General features: G+C 32.1%; 4 protein-coding genes across 5 annotated transcripts; 3 read left to right on the top strand and 1 right to left on the bottom strand.

Annotated features, from left to right (window-relative positions):
* Nucleotides 1-944: 944 nt before the first annotated feature.
* ACHT2 (atypical CYS HIS rich thioredoxin 2) lies at nt 945-8,643 on the top strand. Its single transcript, XM_020384391.3, has 4 exons — nt 945-1,381; nt 3,804-3,983; nt 5,291-5,455; nt 8,242-8,643. The coding sequence occupies exons 1-4, from the start codon at nt 1,169-1,171 to the stop codon at nt 8,371-8,373; spliced, it is 690 nt and encodes a 229-aa protein (XP_020239980.2). The 5' UTR covers nt 945-1,168; the 3' UTR covers nt 8,374-8,643.
* Nucleotides 8,644-9,543: 900 nt separating this feature from the next.
* Nucleotides 9,544-10,632, top strand: LOC109818886 (PRA1 family protein F2). Its single transcript, XM_020384422.3, has one exon. The coding sequence runs from the start codon at nt 9,726-9,728 to the stop codon at nt 10,326-10,328; it is 603 nt and encodes a 200-aa protein (XP_020240011.2). The 5' UTR covers nt 9,544-9,725; the 3' UTR covers nt 10,329-10,632.
* Nucleotides 10,633-11,817: 1,185 nt separating this feature from the next.
* LOC109818869 (cytidine deaminase 1) lies at nt 11,818-13,062 on the bottom strand. The gene is given in 2 exon segments (XM_020384403.3): nt 11,818-12,579; nt 12,582-13,062. Coding segments are annotated over 2 exon segments (804 nt in total). The 3' UTR covers nt 11,818-12,256.
* LOC109818871 (S-adenosyl-L-methionine-dependent methyltransferases superfamily protein) lies at nt 12,997-19,803 on the top strand. 2 transcript variants are annotated; one of them, XM_020384405.3, is made up of 9 exons: nt 12,997-13,137; nt 14,657-15,557; nt 15,904-15,971; nt 16,558-16,705; nt 16,788-16,868; nt 17,137-17,223; nt 18,379-18,464; nt 18,835-18,955; nt 19,490-19,803. In XM_020384405.3, the coding sequence occupies exons 2-9, from the start codon at nt 15,300-15,302 to the stop codon at nt 19,592-19,594; spliced, it is 954 nt and encodes a 317-aa protein (XP_020239994.2). In that variant the 5' UTR covers nt 12,997-13,137; nt 14,657-15,299; the 3' UTR covers nt 19,595-19,803. The 2 variants fall into 2 exon arrangements, with proteins under 2 accessions (XP_020239994.2, XP_029124765.2); XM_029268932.2 differs by lacking the exon at nt 16,788-16,868.
* The last annotated feature ends 1,225 nt before the right edge of the window (nt 19,804-21,028 follow it).

A 21,028-nucleotide genomic window follows, 5' to 3' on the forward strand; every position in this document is an offset into this window, starting at 1 on the left:
TTTATATAATACCATTTTAATTTTTTTTATCTTTTTTTATAAGACTATCTTTTAATTATCACTTATATTAATTTTTTTAAATATCCTTATTTTTCTAAAATATCCTTATTCTAGTTTTTATTTTTTTTTAAATATAACTTTCTAGTTATCTTAAAAATAAAATTTTAATTTTTTTTTATCATTATTAGTTCAACAAGATTCTCTAAACTAGTTTTTGACTAATTTGTACCCGTTCAGAAGCATGTTGATTTTTTTGAATTACTAAACTAGTCACCGTACCAATTTTTGGTTAAATGGCTTGATCTAATTTAATTTTCACAACTATGATTAATGGAGAGGATATGATTTTTTTTCATAAAAAAATTAATTTTATTTTATTTATGACAACTTCTCTATAATATATATATATATATATATATATATATATATATATATATATATATATTATTTGAGATCCTATTTCATGACACTTTTTATTTGTGATAACAAATTTCAATAGAAGGTATAATAGGAAAAAAAGATAATTTTAATTAAAATTAGTAAAATTAAATATTGTTAATAAAATTTTAATCCATATATAAATTAGTTAAACTTGCTTATAGCTGAATTTGAATGAAGTATTAATCAATTAGGTAGTAAGAGACAATGGAGTGAAAAGAGAGAAAAATAGTTTAACAAATGTTAGGAATAATTTAAAAAAAAAATAGTTCAAATTATTATTATCATCATGATTCACATAATATTTTAAAATTAACATATTTACATGTATTGCTGTAAAAAGAAAAATTATTGTGCAATTTAGTTGAGAAAGACTTGTATACAAGATGGGGATACTCCGTAATAATTAAATTAAATTTACTAATAATAATGTTTGTTAAACTAAAAAAAGAGTGAAGTAATTGTACATATTGGCAATAAATAATAGGAGAGGGTGGATCGTTTGGATTGGGGGTGGGTAAGGGCAAGGAAAATATCAGTTTCATTTCATTTCATTTGGTTCGCACAATTTATCTATCTGCTTCTGCTTTCTTGTGTTAAACTTTCTCATTCACAACACAACACAACACAATTCGTCTCATTCAACACTTGTTCTTTTTGTGTCCTCATCCTCATGTGTCTAATTCAACCCTTCTTGTAGCGCTACCACTCTTCACTCTTCACTCTGTAAATGGCACATGTTGATGCTATTCGATTACAATTTCGATTCTCCTTTTCTTCTTTCTTCACAACCCTCCCATCGCCACCCTCTGCTGTCACCAACACTGCAAAGAGGCTATTCTCTCCTCTCGCCTATTCTTCTACTTCTTCTTCTTCTTCTTCAGCGGCGCCACCTGCTACCACTCTTGCTTTCGCGCCCCGAAAGCAATTGCTTTCCTTCAAGGTCGCTTTTTTAACCCTCCCCTTTTGTTATTTTATGCATTCGTGATTAGGAGCGAGTAATTAAGTCACTTTATAGCTGCTCTTGGTTTAATCATGCTCCAATTACGCTCCCATTTGATATTTGAATCTCGGGTTGTGTGTTAATTGCCAGATGTTGTTGTTAGGACTTGGGAGTAGGACAAACCATTTACTGTTGTTTAGTTCCTAGAAGAAGACATTATCTTGGTCAGATTAATGCTTAACGGGTTCAAATTACCGCATAAGTCTCTACAATATACGTTTCGTTGTTCTATTTGTTCTTAGAATGTGAGATTAATTGAATTATTTCTGTAGTCTTGCATTTGATGATGAGAACTGCCAAGTACATAGAGATAAATGAGTCATTCATTACAAATATATATACACACACATATATATGTGTATGGTTCACAAGAATCACAACACATTCTCATATTGGGGGAATGACTTGATTCCTCCCAGAAGCCTATAAGGTTCAGTATGGAAAACATCACATTCTGGGATGAGTTATCAGGGAGTGGCTGAGATAAGGTCTTCTTTCTCTTACGGTAACTAACCGGCAAGAATATGATCTTTGGGTCAAATCTGTATCAAAATGGGAACTTGTTGGTCTTGGGCTCAATTTTGTTCAAAAGCTCCATCTCAATTCACCAAGATTGTCATCCAAAGACATTTGTCTTTCAAAATGAACTTGTTTCAAAGGCAAAGGTCTTTGGGTGACACTCTTGGAGAATTGAGATGAAGATTTTGAATGAAATCGAGGATGAGACCTACAAGTTCCTGGTTGGTTACAGATTTGACTCCAATGACGGTATTCATTCTGGTTACTATTTGAGAAAGAAGATCTTATCTCAATCACTCCCTAATAACTTCATCCAAGACTGTGATGTTTTCCAAACTGAACCTTGGAGGCTTCCATGAGGAATCATGACATTCCCCCAATATCAATATCGGTGTATGTTGTGAACCTGTTAGGATCCAATTGCAAGGTATGAGACTTGGGTTCCACATTGGAAATATGGGATTCTTGTCATCTTGTGTGGGGTTTATAAGGCCTTGTGCTCTCTCCAACTGCAATACCTAGCTTTTGTGGTGTGGTTCTCCCAAGGTTCTTATCAGAACCCAACCAATTTTTTCATTTTTTGCAATGAATGACTCATTTATCTCTTGGTACTTGGTTGTTCTCACCATCAAACTCTTTTATTCCCCGTAGATGTTTCGCACTAATAACATGATTACTTAAAAAATATTCATCTTTCAAGGATTAGTATAACCAGTGATATCTCTTTCAAAGAGTAATTTGATTATTAATTACTCTATTACTTTTGGTCATTGTCTGCTGATGCCAAAACAGCTTAGGTCTATGCATATTTTCAGGCTAATATACTGAGATGTACTTTTGGTATTGTTATTGCTTTCTAATTTCTTGGGCTAGCCACCTCATCCAAAATATTTCTAGTCCTTGTGTAGTACTATAAAGTGGATACCATTAGTTTTTTTTCCATATAACCCATTTTCAAAACATGCTTGGGTTAGATGATAAAATTCATGATCATAAAATGAATGATTTTCATTACCACTGGAGGACTAAAAGTTTTATTTTGTTGGTCATCCTTCTAATAGGATGTGAGGACTAGCTGGAGGCAATGATAAACCAGATATTTCTTGCTAGGCTAGAACAATTTGAATTGTGTATCTGAATTTTGATATTTAATGCACAGTAATAGGCAGGCATTCACACGTGAATGAATAACACGGCAGCGCCATGTAGCATTCCCATTTTGTACAGAATAATAGTAACAGTTGGAGAAAGAAGGCTTTCCTGGACTGTTGTATGCTTTTTTAGCATGCTCTCTCTATTAATGTGATGCTGTTAGTTTGTGATGATCACTGATGAATTATGTAGTTAGTTGAAGTAAATTGCACTAGTTGTTACTTTATTGAGCTTGCACAAGCAATTGAGTGCTATTTATTAAGACTATAACTACCCCCTACCTTCTTGATACTGATTGTAATTTTATATCTGGATATCTGTAAAGCATAATGGATGGTGCCAATGCTATTTGTTGCTTACTATTGGAATTATGTATTTGCATCGCGAGTTTGTGTTAGGTCCCGTGCTATTCAAATGTTCTCACTAGACCATCTGAGAGGTGTTATAAATTGGAATGTTTTATTAATTGTGAGTCAATTCTAGGTTGTTTTTATCCTTTGGATTTTAATGATCAAGAATTTATAAGTGAATAAGTTAATTATTTTGGAAACAGTGCAGAAGGAACTCTTGCCTATAGTAAACAGATGACTAGATTTTGATATATTGTTGACTGCTAGTCAATTCTATGGATTACTAAATTATATTGTGTTTTTCTCACAGATTTTGTTGGATTTTACTCACTTTACTTCAGGTATGTGCAACTGTTGCTGAAACTGGTCAGCCAAAATGGTGGGAAAAGAATGCACCAAATATGATTGACATTCACTCTACACAAGAATTTCTGACTGCTTTGAGTCAAGCTGGGGATAGACTAGTTATTGTTGAATTTTATGGAACTTGGTGTGCTTCTTGCCGAGCATTATATCCCAAGGTCATCATACTTCTTGAATTTCACCCTTTCATTCTTATACTTTTTGGAGGATTTTTATTTGTTTCAAAAGCATATGCTCACAATTGTGCTTTCTTAATTACATGTTCAAAAAAAAAGTCATAAAATTATCATTTATCTTATATTCATGGTCATGTGAAAACTATATTGAATATTGGCTATTGTTTTAGTTAGTGGGTAGTGAGTAGCAACTTTGGTCTCAATTGTTATGAATGTACTCATTTGGATGCTTGTGATTCCGTTCTATACCATGCTGGTCTTTGTACTCTAAATTATAATAGGATCTGGAGGACTTGATGATTTGAAAGTGGCTATGTTTGAGATATTGCTAGTGGCCACATATTTACAACAATTTCCTTTTTAATAAAATCCCTTCTGAAAAAGGATTAATAACAGTTATGTAAGCATATTTGCTGAGTTTTATGTCAAATGTGGTTAACATGGGTAACATGTTATATCTTGGTTTGAGTAGTAGTACCAATCTGCAAATCTACATTATGTCTTTTTTCTGTGCCTGGCAAAATGAAAGCTTTGAATTGCATTGCACAATTTCTGAATAAATGTTTTCATTGTCCTTGATTTACTTGCTTTAGAAGACACTTATCTGTTCCACTATCATTTCCCAATTCTTGTTCATCTTGGTTGTCTTATTTGTGTTGAAGGTTCCATGATCTGCTTTGGTGCTTGCTGCACAACACAAAAATAAATGGGGAGAGGGAGAACTTAATTATACCCAAATCAAAAAATTCTCTTCTAATGAAAGTGTGGAAATCGGCGCATTGCTAGATTCAATGAGTCATGGGCCTAAGGTTTGGAGAGTATATTCTGGGAAAAAAAGGGGGACATGTGTTGGAAGATGAGGAGGGGAGTTAGTTACTGATTTGGAAGGGAGTGACAAAGTCTAGAGTTGGCAAAAAATTAGTTGTAGAGTGAGAGAGGGGGGGTGGTGAGACTTTTCAGACAAATATCAGTCCTGTTGCTTGGGTTCAGTTCTGGGAATTGAGGGACACCTTTCTCCCATTTTCTTCCATTCCACTGCTTGTATTTTTTCACTAAGAATCAAAAGGATCTCACTGCCAGTAGGGAGCCTACCTCCACGTCCATAAATAAAGAATCATTCCAGTTGTGTGCAAGTGTTCTGTTTTACCAATTTGGTTTTGTTTAACCATCTTTACAGTTAAAACGAATTTAAGTTAGAATGATATTTGTAAATATATTTTGTAATATTTTTTTTGCCTGCTGCTGAAATTATATCACAGCTATTCTGACTCTTGATGTGGATTTGGCAGCTATGCAGAACAGCTGAAGAACACCCTGAAATTCTTTTCCTCAAAGTAAACTTTGATGAGAATAAGCCAATGTGTAAAAGGCTGAATGTTAAAGTACTTCCTTATTTCCACTTTTATCGTGGAGCTGAGGGTCAGCTTGAATCATTTTCATGTTCACTTGCCAAGGTAATTCTTACTGTATAGTTCTGGTTATGCTACTTAGCATTTCTGGCTACGTTTTAAGCGAATTAGCAGTTTTTGTTGATTGGTGCCTATTCTGAGTCCAAGAATGTTTATACTGAAACTTGGGGCCTGTTTGGTTTGAAAAATATTTTCTTGCTATTTTATGTGTTGGTAAATAAATAATTACAGAAATGTGATATAATTTTTATTCCATTTCCTGTTTTCAAAGATTTATACAGGAAACAACGAATAAAAATTCTTAATATTCTCAGTAGCCATTTCTGTGCAAATATTTGAAAACAGGAAACAAAGTAAAAAACAAGATTACTTCTCTCTAATGATTTGTGAAATTGTGAAATGAAAATAGAAAATATTTTCATAATCTGAACACACTTTTATCTTCTCGCCAAGCCAAGCATTTATTATATACTATATATTCAGAGGAAAGAAATGTAGAAGTGCACCCAATTGATGAATAATGTTTTTTAATAGGTTAAAAACCTAATTTGGTCCCTTATATAATAATTGTTTGTTTCAATTTAGTTCCATTTTTATTTTTGGTCTCAATTTGGTCCCTAATAAATTAAATTGTTGCAATGTCAGACTTCTGTCCAAATTATTTAGATGGAATTAACTGTTGGTCACGTGGATGCCACGTGGAAGCTATGTAGAGGCCACGTGGATGTCAAATTTTTGTCATGCATCTGGAACCAGAATGGGCCGTTCTGGTTTCAGAATGTGATGATTATATCCAGAAATTTTGGATCGTGAGAACAATACTTATTCATATATTTGTAATATTAAAAATTTTACATATAATTTTTAAAAGTATAAATATATATTATAGTTATTTTTTACAAGTTTTTATACCTACAATTATGATTAAGGATAAAAATAAACTAGGTCAGATTATGTTATATTATAATTTAACAAATTTAAACCTAATTTTTGTTAAAAATACATGTTATAAATATTATATATTTATCTGTCAGACATTTTTTAAAATGTTTGGTTACATAACAATCTTAAAAACCTACTTAATAATAATTTAACACTAATAAAAACATATAAATGAATATGTTAAATCTTATAAAATTTTTTAATTTATTTATCATATAAAGATGTTTTTAATATGTGATATAAATTTTTATAATTTTAATTTTTTTTATCAACATAAACAATAAATAGAAAGTACAAAAGTTTGACAAATATCAGATAAATGAATAATTTCTCAAAATTTATATTTTATACATACGATAGTTTAAATATATATATATATATATATATTAGAATATAATTTTTATTTTTTAAAATATATTAGTTTTTAGATAAAAAAAATTGTGTATGTGTAAATGGTTTGCTTTCAATTTTTGAACCACACTGGTGCACTATGTTGGTTGGGATTCTGGAACGGCGCGTTCTGAATCCAGAACAGCCCGTTTTGGAAGCTAGAACGGTCCGTTCTGGTTCTAGAACGGCCCATTCTGCTGCACGCGTTGGTGTTAAATAATGCATCTAGAACGGGTTGTTCCAGATGCAAAATTTACACACCATGAGTGCAACCGAAACGGGCCGTTCCGGTTTCAGACCGGCCCGTTCTGGTTCTAGATGCATGACAAAATTTGACATCTACGTGACATCTACGTAACTTCTACGTGACATCCACGTAGCCAATAGTTAACTCCGTCTAAATAATTTGGACGGAAGTCCGACATTGCAACAATTTAATTTATTAGGGACCAAATTGAGACTAAAAATAAAAGTAGGACTAAATTGAAACAAACAATTATTATAAGGGACCAAATAAGGTTTTTAGCCTTTTTAATATTGATGATGCCTGGGCATTTTCTCTTTTAGCATCATTTTCTCTAGTGTTTGTTTGGCCGGTTGAATTCAGAATAAAGGATAATCAAGTACATAGATACACACATTCATTTAGGGTTGTTCATGGATTGAATTTTTTGAAAAAATCCAAACTGAACAGAACTGATCTATTTTATAAAATGATTCGGTTAACTGAACCATTTTTATAAGTGGATTAGTTTGGGTTTTTAAAAGACGGATCAGATTTTTTTCTTCTAAATTGATGGTTATCCTTTTTATAAATTGATGATGCCTAGTGTGTCTTTGTTTTTTTAATATTGATGATGCCTAGGCATTTTTTCTTTTAGCATCATTTTCTCTAGTGTTTGTTTGGCTGGTTGAATTAAGAAAAAAGGATAATCAAATACATAGAAACACACATTCACTTAAGGTTGTTGATGGATTGGATTTTTGAAAAAATCTGAACTGATCCATTTTATAAAATTGTTTTGTTAACCAAATAATTTTTTATAAAGTGGATGAATTTAGTTTTTATGAAAAATGGATCAGATTTTTTTAAATTGGACCAGTTCAATGCATTTTGGTTTATCTACTTTATACACATGTGGATCCAGTTTTCAAAACATCGAATCAAACCAATCCATTCTATAAAAATAAGTTGGTTAATCGAATTATTTTTGCAAAGTGGATCGATTGGATTTTTTTTCTTCTTAAAACAGCTTGATTTTTATAATCTAGATTGGTTTGAGTTTTTTACACACCCCTACATTCACTTATCTGTTTTCCTCATTAAGGACAAGACTTGCCTGCAAACTTGCTGGGTAAGTGGGAAGCCTAATAGTGAAACAAATATATGATGATGGATATAGAAGCTTATAATTGTGGATAGAACTTAATTATATAGAATGCTGGGAGCCAAATCTTTTAATTTCATAATCAGCTAATGGTTCATTTGAAAATCACAGTTTCAAAAAATAAAGGATGCCATCGGGACACATAACACAGCTCGATGCAGCATTGGTCCACCTGTGAACATTGGCGATCTGCTTGCTGAGCCTTCCTCTGTTGCTAAGGATATACCAGCAGAGTCTGTCTAAGCATAGTAATTCTAAGTTCTATTCACGAATTTGTATTATAAACCGTCTCACAATGGACAACCCCGAAAAGACTGTATTCTAGAGAAATTTATGATGCGAAGGATATATGTATTTTGTATATTTACTCTTTTTTTTTTTTTTTTCGTTTTAGAAGAATACCCAGCAGAATTGTTTGTTCTGTCTCATTCTTGACCATTCATTAGCTGACTGTACTCAAGTACTTGAAAACTTCAGTAAAATGAAATGCTATGGCTCAATTCTTTTGCTAAATCTGACATGAAATAGCCGAATAATATCTAATTTAATTTAACTCTCTTTTTTTTTTTTTTTAATATTTGAGTCAGGGAGATGTTTTACTTATTGTTAATATTGAATTTCATTAATCTAACTATAGGAAATATTTTTTTTACCCTCCATTTTTATTTGACTATTTATTTCTTTAATTACTCTCTAAACTATCCACCATTTTATCCTTAAACTATCCGTTTGAATTACTCACTACAACCACTTCCTAAATCCTAATCTACACACTACATTCATTCTCATATCAAATTAACCATATTAAATACTTAAAAAGTCAGATTAATATTAAAAAAAAAAGTAAAATGTGTGGATACGCCATATGTCACAGTTTCTCGTTCACACAATTTTTATTTAATAACTAGTTAAAAAAATGATAAAAAAATAACTTTGTATCAAAATTTAAATTTTTATTATAAACTTAAATATAACATATATTAAAAATATTTATTTATTATGAATTTTAGTTATAATTAGTATTTTAATCTGTGTAATGTACAAATATGTTTATTATATATAATTAAAATTTATAATAAATCATATATAAAAAAACCATATTTGAATGTATAAATTATATTTAAAATTTAAATAGATATTTTTAATATAAAATATATTTTAGATTTATTATTTATATTATAACAAAAAAATATTTTATTTATTGATAATTTATTTTAAAATATTAATATTAATTAATAAATAATTATGATAAATAAAAATTAAATTAATCATTTGTATTTAATGTATAAGTATCGATAGAAATTATATGTTAAAAAATAATAATTATTCAATACATGGAAAGTCTTCCCTGAATCTTATTGAACTAATTTTAGTTCTTGTTTAATGAATTTCCATCTACAAAAAGCAAAATTAGTGTTTTGAGTGTATGATATCATGTTTGATGAGAGCTTGTCCTAGAAAAGCGAAGAGATCCACAACATGTGGGTTTGTCATGTTGCAGTCTGATTCATTTGTTGAAACAGCAATCATTTGCCAAATTGCATTCATTCTCATTTGATTCCTTCTCCACCTTTCTCTCAATAAACAGAAAAAAAATGACTACATATGGAACAATCTCAGAAGAGGCAGGGGTTTCATCAGATTCAAATCCTCTTTTTGTTTCACATGCCAAAGAGCGCATTCGAGCTGGTTTAGGCACAAGAAGACCATGGAAAGAAGTCTTCCAAATTTCTCATCTCAAACTTCCACCTTCCTTCTTCGGTTCAATCCAAAGAATCAACACAAATGCAAAACATTTTCGTGCCAACTACGTCATCATAATACTGCTTGTACTTTTCCTTAGCTTACTAGGCCACCCCATTTCCTTGATCATACTAGTTGTCATGATGATTGCATGGCTCTACTTGTATTTCCTACGAGACACCCCTTTGGTGATTTTGAGGTTTGAAATCGATGAGAGATTGGTGGTTATCTCTTTGTTGTTGATCACCATTGGTTTGCTTGTTCTCACCAATGTAACCTACAATGTGATAGCAGGTATGTCTGTTGCACTAGCAATTGTGTTGGTCCATGCTGTGATGAGAGAAACAGAAGATCTGTTTACCATGGATGAAGAGGTAAGGGTTGTAAAAGGTGTTAGAGAGGTCGTCAAAGTCCCTCTTAGACAAGCTGGTTCCTCTTCTTTTAATTTGCCTTAGAGGCAAATTGTCAATACAAGAGAAAAAGTTGTTAGATAATTCAGGACTGCTAAATATCCTTGTTCCGAACAAATCTCTACAAATTAGAATCAGGAGGTTTATATTTCTTGTCACTTCCCTTCTTCATCATTGATTCATAATTATCCAATGTATTGTTGATAGATATTGCATTGTCTTTGTTGTTATTTCTCTGAAGCTATCTTAATCCCATGATGTAGTTTCTTGTGACATGTATTGAGAGTGGACAATTCAGAATGTTATTTGCCTTTGTTGCGGGTAAAACAAACATTCATTTAATTGCCTTGATGGTGAACCTTTGTATTTTTCTAAAGTCAATAATTGGCTACATGTAGCTCAAAAGTAAACGTTTCATCCTAATTGAAACACTTCCTTGCCAGTTTCCATTGCAATTTGTACACATCTACTCATGGAAATGTGTCAGACTGGAAGTTTAGATGGTTAAAGAAAAGCAAGGTTGCATACAGTCAAGTCAAGGCTCGAGCAAGTTGTGCATCAATCATCATAATCTGCTGATAGCAACTAGCACAAACGGTTTCAAATGATAATTCAGTCCATTCTAACTACGAACTACCCCACTGTTCAATTTGGATACAAAGCACATAGTCAAGTTGAATAAGCAGCAAGGCTTATAAATTGAGTGCTTAGACGCGTAGGATAAGAAAAATACTGCCATGATTGATAACCTCATATCTAGATCAAAATTTGTTTACTTTTATTCTTTTTTTAACCCTTTTTTGGGCTTGGGCTGGGGGTGTTGTTTGCTCAATAATTCTTTCTTCCCGGTGGATAAGGGAAAAGTTTGGTGGATACTAAATTTTATTTAGAGAGAAAAAAGAAATAAGAGAAAAAATATATGTATTATATATTTATAAGTGATATGATGTGATAGGAAAAGAGAAATAAAAAAAATAATAGGTGTTTGTTGGAGTATTTAATATATAAAAGGTACTTAAATATAATAATTAGCAAGTTCTTAAAAATAACCAATAATTATAATTTCAGTTATAACGTCAACATTTTTAAATTCATTGTAAATGTAATTATAATTGCATCAATCGTGTTTATTTGTAATTTCTTACAATAGATTAGATCATGATGAAACTATAATTACAATCACAATTTAAAATCTTGATCATTAATAGATTAAAGTGAATTACTATATCCTCCACAAACAAACTGAAACGGCGTCTGAAATTTTAAAATATTCTTACTTTTCAATAAATTTATTTTAAAATAATTATTTAATTTAATATTTTATAGTTTAAACAAATTTTTTAAGGATTCGAAATAAGTTTCGCACATGATTTCGGAGAATTTAGAATTTTTCATAGATTAACTCAACATTTTCACATTATTTTCCACTTGAAGTGTTATATCATAATTGATCAAATATATAATATCGATTATGACTTTGAGGCCCTTATGAATATTTTATTCTTTATGGTAGATAAGGATAAGGATTTGATAATTGTTTGAATAAAACATGAGAAATGATTTTCACATAGACAAATATTTGTACACAGAAACTTCACATTGGATAACGTGGCAACACATATCGAAAGTGTAACCATATTAGAAAGAGGAGCTCCAACTCTCGACAAGCCACCCATTGGAGCACTAGGAAAAGAGACGTGGTCCAAAAAGTGCTAGTGCCTCATATCATACATGAGAAGATAAAAACAGTGAATCAACTATATTTCCCAAGAGAAATACATTATTTGAATCAACTAAAGATAGATTCATCCTTTGACAAGTTGTATTCATTGATCCTTTTAGAATTAGTTTATTTCAGCAGTTAAAATATTTGAAGCATAGGTGAGTGAGTTGGGTTGCAGAAGAAGATGAGAGAAAAACATTATTTGAATTTTGAAGTAGAGTAGAGAGAAATAATAAGAATGTTGTTGAGTTCAAGTTGCAAGAAAAGCCTCGAAGCGACACAGGGGCGCTATGGAGTGGAGCAACAACCTGGCGGTGTGGTCCTGCTTGATGAGCGCCCCCTCCTTCTCCACCAAGACCGCCGCCGCAATGTCCTCATAGTCCCCACCGCCGGCGGAGATAAAGGCGACGAGCGCCGCCTGTAGGGGCCCCAAGCTGGGGTTATAAGCGGCGGACTCAATGTAAGAGCCCTTGTAAAGAGCCCCCTTGGAGTCGAGAAGCGCCACGCCAGAGGGGCAGGCGCTGTAGGGCGCGTGGGAAGCATTGGCGGCCTCTAAAGCGGCAAGAGTAAGAGATTAGGGTTTGGGAGAGTGAGGTTGTTGTGGCGAGGCTCCAAGAGAAGGGGTTCGCTCTGGGGGAGAAGGTCGTGGGGACCGAAGTGGTGGGAGAGCAAGTGGGAGAGAGGGGTGAAGCTAGGGTTTGGGTCGGAGGTGATGAGGATTTGGACGTCGGGGGCGTGGCGGAGTTCCTGGAGGAACTGGCGGCAGTGCCCGCAGGGGGCGGCGGAGACGGCGAAGGAGTGGAGGGTGGTCTCGGCGTGGAGGGACATGTTGGTGAGGAGGAACTGCTCGGCGTGGATGGTGTGGTGGAAGGGGAGGCCGGGGAACTCGATGTTCACGCCGACGAAGGCGCGGCCGGAGGCGCCGAGGCCTACGGCGGCGACGTTGAAGTTGGAGATGGGGGTGCGGGCTAGGGGCTCGGAGGAGGAGACGAGGGAGGGGAGGGCCTCCCTCGATTCCACCTCCGATGCGGGGATTACGAATCTTGATTGCTCCATTCTTTCCAACTTCCAACTAACAAGGTAGGATCTAAGGGAGGCGGCATGCCTATTTATATTGGATTTAATAAAAAGGTTTGTAAATTAATTCCATCAAAATAAGTTTGTTTCTATGGATGTTTATACAAACTTATTTTATATTGTCAAATTTCTTAACCAAATACGAAGAATTAAAAAGTGACAGCTTGCGGTTATGAACTTTGTTTAATACAAAAATTGCTCATTTACTTCTTGGTTGGCTGCTATCTTATGTTGCTTGTTACATTGTCAAAAGCTAGCAAATGGAATTAAAGAAGGAAAAAGTCTCATCAAAACCATATGGATTACTACATATATGCTTAATGGAAACGATTGCATTTGTTTTCAATAACTTTCTCATCTCATATTATTTTATTTTATTTTATTTTTTTATTTATGCTTGTACGTATATAGTTGCTGCAAGCTAGCATGGAATATTATGTATTATTGTGTTTCACGTAGCTAGTGACATATTTTATCTTCAAATTTCTTCCTAAAATGAAATAATGTTACTTCCTTGATAGACCACCCTTACCTAATCACACCCACGAAGACAGCACATTTTGTTTAGTTATATTTGATGGCAGTTCTCTTTAATCCTCTTCTTTTTCTATTTAACTTTTAGTTGAAAATGGGTGGAACTTGTTTTGGTTTTCGTTTGTGGTATAATAAAGATGGAATTTGCTTTGGCTTTTGAACTCTTAGTTTTTGGACTATTATCCTATGAAAAGACAACTCTATTCATTAGAAACAAAAGAGCTCAGATAAATTGATCACATTGACAACGAAACCAAGAGTTATGGACGGTCTCAATTTTTTTGTTCCAATAATAAGTAAACTTGAGTTTGATCTCTAAATTGATCACATTTTCCTTGTATTGAATACTAGCATGGTGAGTTGTTTCTTAGCAATTCTACAAAAGTTGAACAATGCAATTCGTTGCTGTCATCAAATTAAATTGCTCTCACGTTTTTTAAGCAATAGTGAAAATTTTCTTGTTTCTCTATTAATTTCTGGAAGATGTCGGCAGCTTTGTGGGAACTGTTTTGTTTTTTTTCTACGATAAAAACCCATTAAAAGTGTATTGTTCATAAAAATTAAAATACCATGAACGTTCCCTTCTAATCTTCTATGTTGTGAAGATAAATATTAATTACTTATTACACTTTATTTATAATATTCTCTTTATTAATTTTTATCGATCTCCCGAATAACATAACCTTTAATAAATTTCGGTTCTTTAAAAAATTAGAATGTTAGGAAAAATAATATATGATGGATTGACGTAATAGTTTTGCATCATGTGTTCACAAATTACTAGATAACTTATTTAACAGAGAATCTTATCTTGCATTTAATTATTGTAGTATACAAAATCTTTTCAAATTAATGAAAGTTACTGATGAATCATAATTTTCGTATATTTTCTCATCTTTATAATCTTCTATTAATTATTGTTAGTGCCTAATTATTTTCTCTTGCTATATTTTACTGTCTTGAAGTTTATTAGACTATTAATTTAGAATTTTAATTAATTTAATTTATTAATTTAATTAATTTTATAATCATTTTGTAGGGAACTTGGAAGTATTTATTGGACTAGGAGCACTGTCACATGGACCTGCCACGTGAACAATCTTTAGCATAGTTTTTATTTTATCGTTTTATTTTGTATTTTGCTGTGTAATGGGTCAACCGGGCCAGTTACAATATTACAAACAAAATTAATATAAGACTAAAAAATTGTAATATCTGAAAAAAAAATTAAAATATTTAAAAAATTATATAATTTTTTTCTAAATATAATTTATATAATATCTTAAAATTAACAATTAAAAATTAATATATACTTACATAACATACTTTTACTCTACAAATATTATTTTAATAGAAATAAAAATCTAACTTAAAAACATCATACCAAGATCATATCTCATAATAGATCTTACAAGTTACGATCATATATAAATATATAATTTAATTCTTATAGGTGTAATAATTATATAAGGATTAGATAAGAATGGCGTTGGTATAAACAGATAAAATTAACAAGAGTAAATGAGTAACGTTTAGCGGTAATTGAAGGGAAAAATGAAGTTGTGGTAGTGGGCTAGCAGGCAGCCACGTAAGGTGCATATGTATCACTTGTGAATGATGTGTTGAGGATAATCTAGCGGTGACATGGCTTGTGTTGTTGAGTGTGAACTGTGAAACTCCAAATGGCCAATTTTGTTGGACTAAGGTTGCCATTGCCAGTGTTGGGTGGTGTTTCTTCCTCTTCTGCCATTGTGTCTAGAGCAGTAATAAAAAAGTGGAATTGGAGACTTAAGGGTCCTCGTCGCGTGCTATTGGGCTTTGGAGTTTCCTTCTTCTCTCAGTTTATGACTATGCTCGCCAACTCCAACTCCAACTCCAACTCCAACTCCAACTCCTTCATTGCATCTGCAAGGATAACGGCTGGCCCCTCTGTGGATCAGGTCATACATTCATGCTTCCATAATCTTTTTTTCTTTCTTTCCATCTTTCATCAACTATCTAGTTAACAATCTTGCCTCTAATTATAACTTCGATGCTGTATGACACCCTAATGTAATGATGAGTATGTCATAGTACACAAATTAAACTTGCCTCATCATCAAGGACAATTGTATTCATGTGCACAATAATTCAAGCAATTCAAATGACTTATTTTATCTAGGGCTGCACAATTTTTATCAATAAGTCTTCCATGGCTCAAGTCTTGTGTTCCCCTTGTTTCATATTAAGTGCAAATTGAATTGTATTGGTTTTTCTAATTCTTTGTGTCACTTTCTCATTTTACAGATACTGAAGAATGTGGAATGGCCGGAGCAGTTCCCCTTCAAGGAGGAGGATTTCCAGCGCTTTGATGAGTAAATTTCTCTGCTAGTTGCTTGAAGAACTAATCAATGATTTCATTATTTTTATGCTTTCTCCTTTAAGTAATCAATTTGCTTTCTGCATTGTGTTCCATATATTTGTTTGTGCAAAGAATAAAGGTCTTAAGTTAGGTGTACAACTGTAGGAATCTAATCATATAAACGAGGACCTACCCTGGTGTCTTTACATAATAGAATCCTTAGCACCTTATGGATTATTTGCTTACAAAGGCATGTTGGGATGTGGGTTATCTTTAAAACTTCTTTCCTCGAAGGAACTTACTAAGGGTACCATAATTACAATGGGTTTAAAATCTCTATTACCTATATGTTTTAGAATAGTTTATAAAGTATGGCTAAAATGTGTGTAAATACGTGTTTTTTTTAAGGTGAGTTATGTATGGTGTTGTGTTATTGAAATTTCTGTTGAGTCTTTTAACTTGTGGTGTTGTTTGTAATATCATTATCTGCTATTTTGATTCTTTGATGTTTGTATGCTGCCTGTGGGATCTAATAATTCTTATCCTCTTTTTCTATTTCTTAGTCTTTGTGTATAATGTCAAGAAAATTTTCCCCTCAGGACACCAGATTCCTTGTTCTATGAAGCACCTCGATTTGTGACACACATTGATGACCCCGCTATTGCTGCTCTGACTAAGTATTACTCCAAAGTTTTCCCACCTAGCAACACTCCTGGAGTAAGCATCTTGGATATGTGTAGCAGTTGGGTAAGAGCATTAGTACCATAACTCAGTCTCTCTAGTGTTGCATTCCGTATACATATTGTCATAAATTTTCACTTTGCATTAGGTCAGCCATTTTCCATCAGGTTACAAGCAAGAACGAGTAGTGGGATTAGGCATGAATGAAGACGAGTTGAAGAGGAACCCAGTAAGATTATACAGTTTCTCTGTTACTGTTATGTGATGATCATTGACCTTTAATTTTAGGACTGAAACTGAATTTGGTATTGTTAAGTTTAGTGACTCTTTTAGATTTTTTTTCAACACCCATTTGCAATCCAATAGCCTGAATTCAATAATTTAGCCAGCACTTCATTCAATAAAATAATATTGACATGGCTATATCTCTAGATCCTCAACATTTTTATTCAGATGGAGGAACGTGGCACTGCTAATAGAAGTTGTTGATGTTGTAGGTTCTCACAGAGTATGCTGTGCAAGACTTAAATGTGAACCCCAAACTCCCATTTAACGATAATTCTTTCGACATAATCACTAATGTGGTAAAAATACTTTTCCATATATTATCTTTGATGCTTGAAATTATTGCAAGTGGTGCATGTAATTTGCTCATGTGAGAGCGTGATGCATATTTTTGCAGTGGTTTCTTTAAAAAAAAATTTTCTTCTAATATTTTGTAATAAGTTTTATCTTTATTTTGGTTAAAGCTTAGGTTTCAATCATTACGCTCTCGAGTTTTTAGCATTTGGCTATAAGAAATTTCATGTAATGGCCTCTTTAGATGTTGATGGTGACAAGCTATGACAGATGCTGATTATATGTTAAAGAGACAGCTTGGAATAATTTTATCGAGTAGTAGAATTACCATTTTTTTTATTTTAAATTTTGAGAGTTACATATATTAGGATAGAAGTTTCTGACTAGTTTTAGTTGATACTGGTCTATTGATGAAAATGGCCTTTCTTGGTTGAATAACTTGATTGTCTCTTCACTATGATAGCTGATTAGCACTCAGGGTACACATAAACTGCTACCGTGGGATTGAAATGATAGTCATAGGTTTCTGGGCTGTTTACAAATTGTAAACCACAACTTTTGCTTAAATTTGAGTTTAATAGAATGTAAGACTCCAGGTTTTGTTTTGGAACTAGAAACTTCAGGTCCCTCCCCTAAAATCTTTTGGGGTAAAACTGTTAGGGTATGATTTTGGCCTTTTTGTTTTTTGGTGGGATATATTTGTTAAGAGGAGAGTTATATTTTGTTATTTTTATATTTATCCACACAACTCTACAATAGTAAGATATTGTCCACTTTGGACTTTCACCCTCAATAGTTTTACTTTTAGTCATTACCTAAAATCTCACTAACCAATGAAATATATGTGTGCAAGCCTCTGTCAATGAGTATCTGTCTTTGTTTGCTTATATCTTGTTATTTTTATCGACATATTTGCACACAAAACTTTGCAATGGGAAGATATTTTCCACTCTGAACTTTTATTTTTATAGTTTTACTTTTGGTCATCATCCAAAAAGCCTTTGACTAATGTAGTATATGTACGCTTTATAAATTTTTATTTTCTCCTTTTGTTTTAATGATGTGAGACTTTGTTTGTATTCCAACAAAAACCGTGTTTGAATTTTTGCTTAGCATATATGTATGCCATTTAAAGCTTACAAGTTGAATATGCATTACAGGTAAGTGTTGATTACCTTACAAAGCCTCTTGAAGTTTTCAAGGAAATGTGCAGGATACTTAAACCAGGTGGAGTGGCCATAATGAGGTGATAATCATGTCAAGCATCGTTTTTGAACTGCTTCATATTACCAGTTTTGTAAAATCTGATAATTGAGGGAAATTTAATTTGCCACAAACCACTTTCCTATTAAATCACCACTTTCTTGGATATTTAATCATCTGAATACAACTAAATAATCTGTACTCAGAAAATTTCTGGACCCTTCTAACATCTGATATCTAGGATCAATATTCCTGATTACGAAATTGTTTAGAAAATCCCTAGATGAGTCTAGAAGAGGAAAGAAGAAAAAAAAGGAATGCCCTTTTCTCTGTTTAATGATCTTTCATCTTTTATTGGTCTTGTACTTGTATGACCTATTCAACTTTCATGATGATTACTTTGATGATTTTAGCTTTTCAAACCGATGCTTCTGGACAAAAGCCATTTCTATATGGACATCAACTGGGGATGCTGATCATGTTATGATTGTTGGGTCATATTTTCATTATGCTGGAGGATTTGAACCTCCTCAGGTAATTCCATAATTGATATTTTCTTTCCATGCCTACGTGATGGACACTCAGTTATCTACATGATCATAATTATTTTTCCCATTTAAGCTTAACACATTTTATGGGGAAAGATTCAAGTAGTATGAAACTTTAAACTCTTCTTTCTAAAAATTAACTTCTTCCTTCTCTCTTGCTTATTCGTACTTCTTAGTTCTAAAATCTCACATTCGCACTTCCTGTAATTTATCCGAGTTATAACTCCGCCCTCAACAAAACTAGCCACTTATGATTAAACTTGCACAATCCATCCATGTTTCACATGTTTCTAAGACATTTTCCCCCCATAACTAAATATATTGTCAAAGATCAGTTTATGAACATACTATAAGTATGGTTTCATTTCATCCAATGATGAAGGGTAATTTCTTTCACCGCTGCTTATCTCTATATATAAATTGGAAGTTTTTAAATTTGACCAAGGTGACGAAATAATTATGATTCATATAATATGTAGTGTTATTGCTGAGGCTTCATGCCGTTTACATTTTTCTGTAGGCTGTCGACATATCTCCTAATCCTGGACGCTCAGATCCTATGTACATTGTGTACTCTAGGAAGCTCTCTACTGCTTTGAGAGAAATACGAAATGAGAGTTCGTAGCCATATATTTACTTATCACTTATTAGCAGTGAATCTGAAGGGAGAATTCGTTGATGTAATCATATTTGCTCGTTAATCTTTTTGATAGCAATGTTTCTAGTGAGCGAGGTCCTTCATGGAAATGTACTCGAAATCTCTTAGAATATAGGAAGATTTAAGCCTAATTCAACCCGGATTTCTTTTTATTTATATATTATTTAATTGTCTAATCTTGGTACGTGGCCTTTTTTAATGATTTAGGATTAGCAAGATTTAGATTTTTCTCAATATACTCCCTCATGCTCATGACACATGAATCAATGGTGGGTAACACATTTTAAAGTGGATCTAAATGGTTTTGATACCATTTTAGAATAGTGAATTTAAGTCTAACTCAATCCTACAAAACCGGCTTGTAAGTTGAGAGTTACTTTTCACTTATATATTATTTAATTGTCTAATTTCTAGTCGATGTAGGACTTGAGTGTTTTTCAATAAAATTTATTAAATTATTTTAGTATATCCTTTTGAGCTTTTTGTTTCTTGTACTATACAATCATGCATAAAAAGTTGCTAGTCTGGGGAGATGTATCTTTTGGTTTATGGGAGATCAGCGAAACATTAAAATTCTAAAACGCCCTCTTTTCTTTATGGTCGGTTGCCTTTTCGTTTTACTCGATCAGGCGTTTAAGATACAACTAAAGTGGTATACATGTCAAGATTGTGGATACCATTGCCAACATTTTTTTTAATCTTACACCAATATTTTAAAGCTTCACCCTAAACTAATTTAATTTGATTTGATTGAAAGGTAAATAAAGTCGAATTAAAGATTGTTTTTGTTAAGAATCAAACTTGGATATTGTCCAAACAATTTGACTGTAGGTTCAACATATGTTTAACTTCTTAGTTTTACCAGCATTAAGTACCCACGTTTATTTTAAAATATAAATATAAAATTACAAGAAACCATGGACAATTTGCTATAGAAGAATTATAATATATTTCGAAGAACCAATTATAATTCTACAAAGAACAATATTAATAATAAAAATAACAATAATAACAATAAAAATAATAACAATATTAACAATAATAATAACAATAATAATAGCAATAATAATAACAACAATAATAATAATAATAACAATAATAATAACAATAAAAATAATATTATTATTAATATTAATAATAATAATAATAAAAATAAAAATAATAACAATAACAATAACAATAATAATAAGAAGAATAAGAATAATAATAATAATAATAACAATAATAATAATAACAATAAAAATAATAAAAATAACAATAACAATAATAACAACAACAACAATAATAATAACAACAATGATTACAATAATAATAATAATAATAATAACAATAAAAACAATAATAACAACAATAATAAAAACAATAACAACAATAATAACAATAATAACAATAACAATAATA

The sequence above is a fragment of the Cajanus cajan genome, chromosome 1, assembly GCF_000230855.2.
Source record: "Cajanus cajan strain Asha chromosome 1, NIPB_CcT2T_4, whole genome shotgun sequence".
Classification (NCBI taxonomy): domain Eukaryota; kingdom Viridiplantae; phylum Streptophyta; class Magnoliopsida; order Fabales; family Fabaceae; genus Cajanus; species Cajanus cajan.